Raw genomic sequence first — 12,384 nt, forward strand, 5'->3', positions numbered from 1 at the left:
AGCCTGCTGTGTAACTTGTTCCAGAAAGCACTGCTACAAAATCATCTGAAAGGTATTCCATGAACTCTGCAACAAAATAAAACAAAAAACTGCAGATGCTGGAGATCTGAAACAAAAACAGAAATTGCTGGTGGAACTCTTCATCAGAACTGTGAGCAGCTAGGGAACACAGCTGGGTGTTGAAGTGGCAAGCAACTGGAAACAAGGTGTTCGGCAAAGCAGACACCCAGGCTGCGTTTTATTTCCTCAATGTACAAGAGATCACACTGTAAGTAATGAATACATAGACTAAAGAACAGGTAAATCACTGCTTCACCTGGCAGGTGCTTGGAATGCACAGCTTTCCAAGGTGCTTGGATGGTGAGGAGAGAGGAGCTAAACAGGCAGGTCTCACACCTTCTGCGATTGCATGGGAAGGTGCTGTGAACTCTGCATCCAGGCTACCATAAGGTAAAAACAATGACTGCAGATGCTGGAAACCAGATTCTGGATTAGTGGTGCTGGAAGAGCACAGCAGTTCAGGCAGCATCCGAGGAGCAGTAAAATCGATGTTTCAGGCTAAAGCCCTTCATCAGGAATGAGGGGCTTTTGCCTGAAATGTCAATTTTACTGCTCCTCGGATGCTGCCTGAATTGCTCTGCTTTTCCAGCACCACTAATCCAGAATCCAGGCTGTCATTACCAATCTGATTTTCCCAGTTTATATGTAAAGACACCCTAAATTATTGCAGTCCTTTTTACTAAAGGCAACTAACATGGATATATTTCTCCTACTGTGTGATTACTGTTAGCATTGTAGCCTACTCCCACTTCATTCCCTTATTTTTCTTCATCTTCATCCAAATTGATACTACATTCTAATCTCCTGAACCAAAGTCAAGTCTAAATATTGCACCAATGCCATGCTTGATTGACTGTGCTACTTTTTCACTTTTACCTGACTTACTCTCACTCGTATTTGATGTATAGAACAGCATATACAAGGACAAATCAGCAGAGACATGGGAACACTACCACTTGCAAGTTCTCCTCCAAGCTACCCACTATCCTGATTTAGAAATATATTGCTGTTCCTTCAGATTAAAATCCTGGATGCCCCTCCTTCAGAGCACTGTGGGAGAACCTACACCCAATAGACTGCAACGTTTCAAAAGGACAACTTACCCTACCACCACCTTATCAAAGGCAACTAGGGATGGTCAATAAATGCTGGCCCAGCTATAGATAATAACATCTCATGAATGATTTTAAAAAAACATAAGCACACCACTTATTATTTTTAAATTTCTAGTAAGTTTTTTTTGTATTCTAATGTGTCCTACCTTGTGATTAAGTGTGGAAATCAGGAAGTCGGGACTGCACTCAACTTTATGAGAAATGGTCACTTACTATCTGACACCCAAGTCAAAGGCATTAGGTTCACATGTTTGAATTATAAATTTGAAGTAAACTTGCTGTAGAGAGAGCAACATTTTTCTGATCACTCATTTTGCCTGTTCCTGGTGGAAAAAATCAACTGAGGATTCAATCCACTTCTGCAGACTATGCCAGAGCATTAAATGGCCCCGGGTGAATTTTCCACACCTGCATGGGGAGAATGCCCCAGCTCTGCAAACTGCCCACTATCTCTGGCCCCACTAGGAGTGGTGGTCAATACTGGGACTACAACCAATCCAAGCTCATCACTGGAGTCAGACGGTAGGTAAAATTTTGCTTCTCTGTGTAGGCAGGATGTTTATTGTCAAGAGAACACAGGTGAGACTGGTAACCCGGGGCTGTGGACCACATCTTGAGTCTGCCCTCCAATGAGCCAAGGAAGGGCCATAAATGAGCTTTGAAATAATTTGCTTAACCAAATAAGTGCCACTTTAACCTATTGGAATTATGTCACATCTGATATTATGTTAATTGGGGGAGGTTTGGCTGCTAACTGCAGCTGGTCTGCAGGTTCCCTGTGACAGTTCAGACTTTAATTTGCAGCAGGAACCCTACAGCCATGGCTCCCAACTCCACATGGGGCATTTAATTCTAAGCCCTCCCAGCAGGCTGGCACGGGTTGGGTAGAGTGTTCTCAATGTTCTGTAATAAACCGTATCAATAATATTTTTAACAGCTTATTTTTTCCTTTCCCTCATGACAGGGTCACAATATTTTTGCAAGTCTGTCTTCCAGGGTGTATAGTGACATCATGCAGCTTTTGAAACAGTCAATACTAGCAACTGATCTGACACTCTACTTTGAGTAGGTATTCATCTTTTTTTTATTTTAGTACAGCAGATGTTTATCTGAAAGTAAATCCTAAGGTTAAAAAAGATACCTTTACGCAAGTTATATTTATAGATTTGATGGGGTCTTCAATGTTGAATTGAGTTGGCTGTCCTTGACGTTCCTTGATTTCAGCTAATAAATTAAAATTAACCTTTGAGGGAACACAGCAGAAGTTTACCAGTCTTTATTGCAATCAGACAACAGGATCAGTGCTTCTATACATAAATTAAACCTGTTACGATTTTCAATACTAGAAATACCAACATTTTTGGAATTATAAAATGACACTAAAAAATAAAGATAAAATGTTAAATTGAAGAACAGACAGGGTTGTAAAGAGAGAGAAGTATTATCTTTTGATTATACTAACCAAGAGACAATGGAACAATGTGGCTGATTTTGTGTGCTATGTGACAGGCATTACTTTGGGTAAACAGTGAAAGACAAAAGTGAAGAATGTTTTCGATCACTTTTCATGGTATTGAATTAGATTTTACACCAATTAACACTAATTATTGAGTACAGCACAGAAAGAGGTCATGAGGCATGTCATATCTGTGTCAGCTCTTTGGCAGAGTGATCCAATTAATCTCTCACTACTGCTTTTTCCCCAGAGCCCTGTATTTCTTTCCCTTAAATATAACTTTGAATTTGCTTCCACCACCTTTCAAGCTGTGCATTTCAGATCATCACATATCACTTTTTTAAAAGTGTCCTCATGCCACCTCTTGCGAATTATCTTAAATCTGTTCTCTGTTACCAACAGTTATGGTAACTCTATTGTATGGAGAACCTGCCCACCTTTTGTACTTTCTTCACATGACTGAAGTCTCTTGCCATAGAATAATTCTAGTAAGTTTCCCTTGCACGCGTTCTAAATTCTTAATATTCTTCGAAAGATTAGGGGCCGGAACTGAGGCACATTACACCATCTGACGTCTATCAGGTCATTTTTGTTTTGTAATTTATTCTTCTATTAAAAAGTCTAGGATCTCATTAAACACAATATAGGGTTTGAAAAATAAATAAAGAAATTAGTTGAAAGGTAAACACTTTCTGAAATGGACCAATATGGGTGATATGTTTTGTGTCACTAATTCAGCAGTCAGCTCATTTTAAACTTATATTTTGCAGCAATTTTAGAGCATGAACTTCAGAAGGAGACTCTCACCTTTAAGACGATATTAATTCAAGTTTCTCCCTTTCAAGCACTGAAATGAATCATATTTAAAATTGAGGTTGTAAAGTTGAGGTTTATTGTAAGTATTACAAGGTCAAAGTACATCAAAACAGTACTTCATTCGCACAGAGTCAGAGACATCCGACTGTGAACGGAGAAATGAAAAGCAAGATGAAATTTTAAAATGAAAGGTTAAAAGGGTAATGCAGCATCCAAGGAGCAGGAGAATCAACGTTTCGGGCATGAACCCTTCCTCATTCCTGAAGAAGGGCTCATGCCCGAAACGTCAAGTCTCCTGCTCCTTGGACGCTGCCTGACCTGCTGCGCTTTTCCAGCAATACATTTTCAGCTCTGATCACCAGCATTTGCAGTCCTCACTTTCTCCTAAAAGGGTAATGGCCATACTCTCTTCTGTTAAACTCGCACAAATGTGATTATTGTCCAAGTCTGAAGAGGTTACTGCATCTTCACATGTTGACAGCTACAGTGCAACAATTTTATCATTTCGTTGGCTAAACCTTGATGGTAGATCTATTAGCTAAATTAAATTCAAAACCCAAAGGCACTGGAATTGAACCAAATTCCTAAATTAACCCTTAGATATTTTTGGTATGAATTTTATCTGCCCTGGCTTGACAGGATGAGAGGTTTCATGACAAGTAAGATCAGCCAAGATTGAAATCCTGGACCAGGTTTTTCAAGGAGTGGCACACACCCTTCCAATTTTTTTTTACAAAAGAAGCAAGCTCTGGGTTTCTGACAGAAGGTAGAAATTGTACCCAGTAGAGACTCTTCCAATGTGTGTGCTCTCTTTGCAGTTCCTTCAGTGTCTTTTTCCTGTGTTTTATTACCTCTCACCCTTCCTGTGTTGAAGCACTCAATAGTTTCCACCACTCAACTGTCATTGAGATAGACCCGCCTTTATGACAGGCAACCACTGAAGCTGCATGGATCCTGTGCTCCCTGTTACATTTTCAATGGAATACACAATTGCCTGAACTCTGTTTTTATTTGAACTGCTTTAAGGTGATTGCTTTCAGTAAGTGTGCATCATGGCCTAGGTCACATGGCTTATGACAAGCCAGAAAGGATATTAGTGCAAATTGACTTTCCATCAAAAAATCCCCTTTTCATACAAAGAGAAACAAATCAAAAGAAATTTGCACTGTTACACAGTGAATTGCTCAAGTCACCCCCTGTGCAAGCAATTGTTCTGATGTATCAGCAGAAGTATTTGTTAATCTCATTAATGTTTATTTTGTCAGTATATTTATATATATCGCATGTATAGATTTTGCTCCAACACTTTTTTGTTGGAGTAATGTGCCCTCTGGTTCTGTTACAAATTATTTTCAGGTAACTCTATTGATGTAGGTTGTTGCCGGAGATACCTCCTTTCTTTAACTGTGCCCAGCAGATTAGCCTTTTTTGTTGAGGTAGACATCAAGTTTGCTTTGTGGTCCTGCAGTTGGATCAGGTTTATCTCACACTGTTTGTTTGCCTGTTTGTCAGTCCTTGTGGTCTGTGTATCACTGTGTTTCTCTTCTGCCATGTTCAGGATTGCTAGTTTGAAATTGCAACTTGCTTCTACTAACATGAGTGACTTTAGCTTCATGTCTAATATCAGGAGTTCCAGCTCTTCAGTTTTGTCATTACATTGGGCTCTTCAACTAATTTGTCCTCGGGTTGAACGTCATTCCATCACTGAACCTCAAATTTATCTTTGAGGTTTTCATTCCAAGATTGTTAACTGGTGTAAATTTACACTATTCTGTGAAGCTCAGTATGACAGGAAGTACTAGTCTCTATCAGGCATTTCACTGGAATTATGGCAACTTTGCCTTTATTAATTTGATGCTCTCTTTCTGCTGTTCTAACTGCAATAGTTATGAATCATTTTTCATCTTTTGACTTGATGTTGCAAATCTGCTTAAATTGGATGCTGAATCTTCCAAATCTTGTCCAACAGCTCTTCATACCCACACGTAAATTGTCAGAATCATCATCTGACATCTCTGTGGATTTCATATCTATTGGGTTTATAGGCTTGTTTTGTCTTCTCCTGGCTAAACACTGGTGTGCAAAGTGGTTTTAGCTTCTTGCAATTAAAATACTGTTTTCTCTATGCTGGACATGTGTCCTTTAGCTCTTTGTGATGGCATCTGTACTATTTGCAAATTGTCCTTTGGCTTCAGTCTTTCAGACTGTGGATACTTGCTGCTCTTTTCCAAAGTGTTGCACTAGGAAGATCTGGGCTGTTTTTCAATATAGTGGACAGGTCTGATTTGCTTAACAAATCTGTGCATTGGCCTGGGCTCCTTCTTCACAATGTGGATAGACTTGTCACTTCTCCCATGAATATATTCTAGCTGTTGACTTACAAGCTCAAAGCTTCTGCACTTGTTTATAACTTTGTGAGTGAGATTCTCTCTCCTTATCAGTAACATAGTCATAAGATATCCTACCATGGCAAAGATAATTCTGTGTTTGAGCTCATCTTTCAGGTGCCCAATTCACAAAATTCTGTGAGCTGTGATAAGGCAGACACATCCTGAACAAACGCTCTTTATCATCTTGAGTCCCAGTGTTCAACACATACCACTCATAAGTTATATTCATTTGGAATTCAAAGCATGTCCTCAAGGCTGTCAAAATTGCTCAAGTCTGTCACTTTATTTTCTTCAGAGGGATTTAGGGTAGAATACAATTTTTAATAGTCTCTCCCCAACAGTTATGAATGTTTAGCTATTGTGACTGCTCTGGATTGTGAATTAAATCTGTCACATTCTTATGGGTTTGCCATTGTGAGTGAAAAACCATTAGTTATTTCTTTCATTCACCTTTCATTTTGACTGTAACCAAGAGAAACAAAACTGCTCGTGGAATTCAGCTGCAGCCTGCTTCTTTGCTTATTTTTCCTTTTTAGTATCTTCCAGGGGCTTTTAGCAACTTTCAGCAATACTGAACAATTCTATGTTTCTTTTTTAAAAGCTATACTTCTTTATAGCTCTTCAAATTCAATGTTCTATGTTTAACTTGGCTTTGTTGGAACTGCTTGTAAAATGGTTGCTTACAGTGAGTGTGCCTCATGATTTAGGTCTTGACAATTATGTCCAGACAGGCAGGACATTAGTACAATTTGGTGTTTCCCACATCTCTGTTGCCCCATCCAGCCTATAGAATTCAATGACATATTCAAAATAGCTTTAATCTGGATTTTTTAAAACAGGTTTAATTGCCTCATTGCTGCTGCTTTGCATGTTCCCGACCCTGCTGCCTATGGAATTAATCCAGCAGCGGGATCACACCTGAGTTTTGGATGGATGCATTCTCTCCTTCACCACCACTTGTTATTGACCGAAACATCGTCTCTCCTACTCCTCGGATGCTGCCTGACCTGCTGTGCTTTTCCAGCACTCCAATGTCAACTCCGCCTTCCACGTGTCAGATTCAAACATCAAAATCTGCTCCCTGCCCAAGTTAGCATGCACCGCAATCATAGCCTTAATGTCCTGGCATCCTCCCTTCTGGCTAAATCAAGTTTGTTTGACTTATTCCTTTGCAGCACCTGAGTACAGAGAAATGTCACGGATATTTGTGTTCCAGTTTTCCAATTGCAAAGTCCTCTTTTCCACATAAGATCCATTTTCTCCTCCCCAAGTACAGTACTTTAACTGGGATTCAGTTTCTGAAAGACAGCTTTGTGTTTCTTAACAGGAAAATCTGGTTTCAGGAATGGATGTCCATATTTTTGATATTTGAAAATCAAACATGGAAGCTCTGTTAATGTCATCAGGGTGATCAACATTTTATGATCAAGTGTTTTAAACAAAGGCTATGTATGGGCGAAAATGAACACAATTATAAATTTAAAATAGATCCATTTCATGATCTCACATATCTGATTATTCTTGCTTCTGATGTGCTCAAATCTTTCTTTTGGTGTTCTGACCTAATTTAGTTATTGTATTACCAATCCGTTTTCATTTATTCATTAGACGTCAATCCAAAACCAACAGATAAACATCTGGGAACATGATAACTACTTGCTGTCATGACTAGATATGGAATGTGGTCTGTGTAGGTATAAAAAAAACTAAAACAAATTAGAGGATACACAATATCAAATATATGAATAATTAAAACTGGCAAATCGTATCCATGTTTCAAGACAAACTTCCATTAAACTTCACTTTGGAACCATAGCAGTATTTACATCTTTACTATAATCAATGCAAATATTCCAATCAGGTTTAATGCTTTTCTATGTAAAATTCAGGATTTATAACTTGTACTCAATACTGACATTTATTCTAAAAGTATTAAATGATTCAATGAACTCCCAAAAAAGAAATAAATTAGATCTTTGAAAAGATTTTGAAGATTGGAGCTTAAATCTTATATTTAGTACAACCCTTGGAGTTAATATTCCAAGTATTAACTCAGCAGTGGATGTGCTGACAAAGAAGGGCCGAGATTGTAGCAATGGGGAATTCTCACTGAATGATTCCACAGGGAGCTAATGGTTAAAACGTTTTGATTGTTTTTCCAGATGTTGTCTATTATTATTTATTAGTATAGACATTTTCTAAAGAGTTCACCTAAATACATATAAAAGTAATCAATTACAAGAAAGCAATTGGAGATAGTAAGGATTGCAGATGCTGAAAGTCAGGGGTAGGGTCCCAATGAAGGGTCCTGACCTTCCTGCTCCTCCGATGCTGTCTGACCTGGATTCAGTGGATGCAGTCTAGATCTAGAAATAGACTCATGACGATTTACAAGTGTGTTGATGGGAGCAAACAAACATTCAAAATAGGTAAAACGCAACTATCGGAAGTATAAAATAAGAGGGGGCCTTCATTAGTTGTGTAACACTTGCTGGTATTGAGACTGACTAACTCCAATAGTATAGAAGTCAATGCTAAACAAAATTCAATCTCAAATTTTTTACACCAGTTCCATCCAGGTTGAGACAGAAATTGAAAGAAACCAAAGGGCATTAACTAAATTATCACTCACCATGTCTAATGAGTACCTAGCAGCAAAACACAAAACCAACAAGGTGCTGACTTTTATTACTGTACAAATAGAATCAAATTCTTTAGACGATATGCTAAAGCAGCACAGTGCTTTCATCAAAATACTAATATCACCACATTCACCAGTGATTGCATAGGGACATCATCTAAGCCCCAGAGACTGTAGAAAGTAGAGCAGAATGATTGACCCCTGATGTTCGAGTGATGAGCTATAAAGGAACAATTTGAAAGTTAGAGCCTTTCAGCTATGAACAGAAACATTTCTTTGGACCCTTATAGAGAAATAAAATGTTTAATCAGATAAATACTAAATAGTATTTTCAGATAACCAGATAGCATAAGTTATAACTTGTAAATGGCAAATATGGGTATATGTTGAAATATTTTCCTTATACAGCACCTATTAACATATGGATGGTTGTAATTATTTGAACTCATGTAGCCAACAGCTGTGTGTTGTAATGAAAAGATCATATAGTAGGCAATATAAAAATGTAAGATAAAATGGGTTAAAGGGTCTCTTTCAATTGAAAGAGTTGGCAGTGTAGGGTAATGCCAATGGGCTAGTCATCCCAGACTAACACTCTGGGGAAATGTATTCAATGTGGAAGCTGCTATAACTTATATTCCATTATTTATTCTAGAATTAAAAACTAGTCTCGGTAATGGAAACTATGAAACTGTTATCAATTATTACAAATTCCACCTGGTTCACTAATGCTCTTTTACAGGAGGAAATATGCCATCCTTACCTGTGACTCCAGAACGCAGTAATGTGATTGACCCTTAACTTCTCTTTGAAATGGTCAAACAGTCACTCAGTTCAAGGGGCACCCAGGGACGATCAACAAATGATGGCCTTTCTGGCAACTCTCATATGCCAATAATGAATGAAAAATAAGAATCAAAATGACCAAACTCATTCACTTTTTATTGATCCAACCCTGCCAGTGAAATCTTTGGACTATTTTACTGAACCTATTTCTAAAAGCTAAAGTTTGTGTTTTGAGGTCTGAACATATGGACAAGGAACAGGAGTAGAACTCTTGACACTTCAAACCTGCTCCACCATTCAATAAAACCATGGTTCATCTGATTTTAATCTCAAATCCACATTCCTGCAAATCCCTAATCCTTCATCCTCTTAATAATCAAGAATCCATCTCCCTCCACCTTAAAATATTTAAAGTTTCTCCATCCACTGCCTTTTGGGGAAGGGAGTTTCAAAGACTCATGAAAAAGAAATTTCCTCATCACCATTTTACATGCCCCCCCCCCCCCCGCCCTTATTTTATAACTATTTCCCATAGCTCTAGGATTTCCACACGAAGTATCATGCTTTCAATATCTTAAAACAAAATAAAGAACTGCGGACGCTGGAAATCTGAAAGAAAGCCAGGAATTGCTGGAGAAACTCAGCAGGCCTGACAGCATCCGTGGAGAGAAAGTAGAGTTTAACATTTCAAGACTAGTTGCCCTTATTCAGAACTGGTCTTTTCAACATCCACCCAGTTATGTCCTCTTGGGATTTTGTATGTTTCAATTATGTCTTCTCTGACTCTTCCAAATTCCAGAGGATACAGGAGTACCATGACTAGTCTTTCCTCATAAAACAATCCACTCATTCCAGGTATTGGTCTGGTAAACCTTGTCTGAACTGCTTCCAATGCATTAACATCCTTCCATAAGTACAGTGACCACTACTGCAACCAGTACTCCAATTATAATGGTAATAGTTCACTGCTTTAAAGAAAACTGGCATTGAAGTTTCACTCTTTGCTGAACATTGCAAACTGCTCCCTGCACAGCTTTCTGCTATGGTCATGTTCTTCCAACTGGAAATAATTAAAACAGTATCAATCCTGGCAGTTTATTCCCAAAGTGATTTCTTCAGAAATCCACCCCACTTATGGTAATCTCTCCATGAAGCTTCAACCTGCCCTACTACTGCCACATCTCCTTTATTAATCTCAAAAGACATTCTATCAATCAACATACTTCCTCTCCAAAGAAACAAATCTATGAATTTAAGGTGTTTTTTGCCATAGATTGATCAAGTTAAAAAAAACACATCAAACAACACTCTGTTTAAGTCTCGTCTTATACTGGATTTACTCTATATTCAGTTTATTTTCTATTCTAAAATATGTTAAAAAACTATCAATTAACTTCCATCAGTATAAAATGGAAATGAATATAATCACATCCCCAAACCGTGTTCGAAATGGCTCTGGTATAAGAGGATTTGAAGTAGCCTGTGCTAAATTTGCTACTTTTCTGTCTTGCTATGCACACAGTTAAACTTTAATCTGCTATATAACATTGAACATTGCTCTGAGTTGAGCAATCAGTACAGTTGGTTTTGCATCAGTTCAGCAATGCTGTATTTGGTGTTTCTAACAGAGGATGAAATAATTATATCCCAATTTGTATGTATAGTATTGTATTTATATGTATTTCAATAGAAACCGCCAATTATCAAATATTATCAATGTAATGTCTAGAAGTAATCTAAAACTTACAGTGACATATTTCTTTTCTAGGCGAAGAATGAAGTTTTTTGAACTTGTTAATACAGGAGAGTACAACTGGAATGTAAAGGATCAACGGGAAATGCTCAGGTCAAGAGATCTATATTAATTGCCTGGTAATATGTGTCAAAAAATACTGAAATAGTCATGAAGCAAAGGGACTATATGGGGAGAAATTAGGCCACGACCTGCCTGTTCTTTAGGTGCTACATGGTTTCTGAACACTCAATGGGGTCTAAGATGTGCATGAACACTTCCAAGAAGTGCATCAAATGCCACCATGGTAAAGGGATTTGCACATATGCACCTAAAGGCTAGCAGCAACATAGAGAGCTAGTAGGTTATTGAATCCATGCTAGCTATCTGAAAACAATCCAATTTGTTTGTGTTCTCCTGCTCTATCAAGTTTCCATAATGATTTTACTGAATTAAAATAATTAGAATGTCTCAAAGTTAGTGAGGATAAAATGTAGTTAGGATAACCATTTTTGATCACATCATGAAAGCAAAGAAGGATGAACGTGAGATTTAAATATTTGGGGATTTAACTTCTGTTTTTTCATTACTTTTTAAATTATTGTTTCTGCCTGGCTGGTGTCAAGGTCCTTTCTTTGTTTATTTAAGGGCATGTGCTAAAACAAGTTATTTTCAGACTTAAGTGGCCTGGCAGGATTTCTTCTGTAGCTTGAGCAGGATTGGGATATTGAAAAGAGGTCACACAGAGCAGGACAGGCTGCCAGAAGCAGGGGCAGGGGGAAGAGGAGGAAAAGAGCTGTCAGCAGAAGGCCATTCCTACAAGGGATTTTAAGAAACATATTGATATTACCTCAGCCCTAGTGAGGATCAATGTTTGAGTTGTCTCCACTTCACAAAAGTGCTCATGACTAGAACTGCCAATTCTTGCCACCTCAGCTGCAAGCATAAAATAAGGCATCAACATGTACTGTGATTGTCAAAGCCTATGATCCAACCAGGGAACATTAACTCTTTAAAAGAGAAATCTAAATAGCCAGCAACCTACTCATAGAACCATGCCACAAGATATCATGTTTTTTAATGAATTCAATTTTTATTGGACGTAAGAATCAAACAAAGCAATCAGTATTCATTTATCACTATATTTCTACATTTTACTTCCCACCACCTACCTGCCAATAAGTTCTCTTACAACACTTTTGAAACTGCATTAATTGTTCCAGTGATCTGGAAGCTCTGCCACAGCCCTCTGGAATTCACTTTAATTCTCCATGGGGATTCCCAGTATCCTCTAATGTAAGGTTCTAAGGAGATCCTTTCATACATATGAACCCACCAAATAGAAATTACAAATTGTTGACATTTGTGCAATCAAGCTGTATTCCCAT

The 12,384-nt window shown here is 38.0% G+C and overlaps 1 protein-coding gene across 5 annotated transcripts in view; it reads left to right on the plus strand.

The window, feature by feature from the left end:
- LOC140482128 (dual 3',5'-cyclic-AMP and -GMP phosphodiesterase 11A-like) overlaps window positions 1-12,384 on the plus strand; it is a 424,709-nt gene that overhangs the window by 362,490 nt on the left and 49,835 nt on the right. For all 5 annotated transcript variants that reach the window (XM_072579133.1, XM_072579132.1, XM_072579135.1 and 2 more), the window contains 2 exons: window positions 2,140-2,240; window positions 11,033-11,110. In XM_072579133.1, the coding sequence (XP_072435234.1) occupies window positions 2,140-2,240; window positions 11,033-11,110 (179 nt within the window). The remainder of the gene's footprint in view (window positions 1-2,139; window positions 2,241-11,032; window positions 11,111-12,384) is intronic.

Source organism: Chiloscyllium punctatum, chromosome 10 (assembly GCF_047496795.1).
Source record: "Chiloscyllium punctatum isolate Juve2018m chromosome 10, sChiPun1.3, whole genome shotgun sequence".
NCBI lineage: Eukaryota > Metazoa > Chordata > Chondrichthyes > Orectolobiformes > Hemiscylliidae > Chiloscyllium > Chiloscyllium punctatum.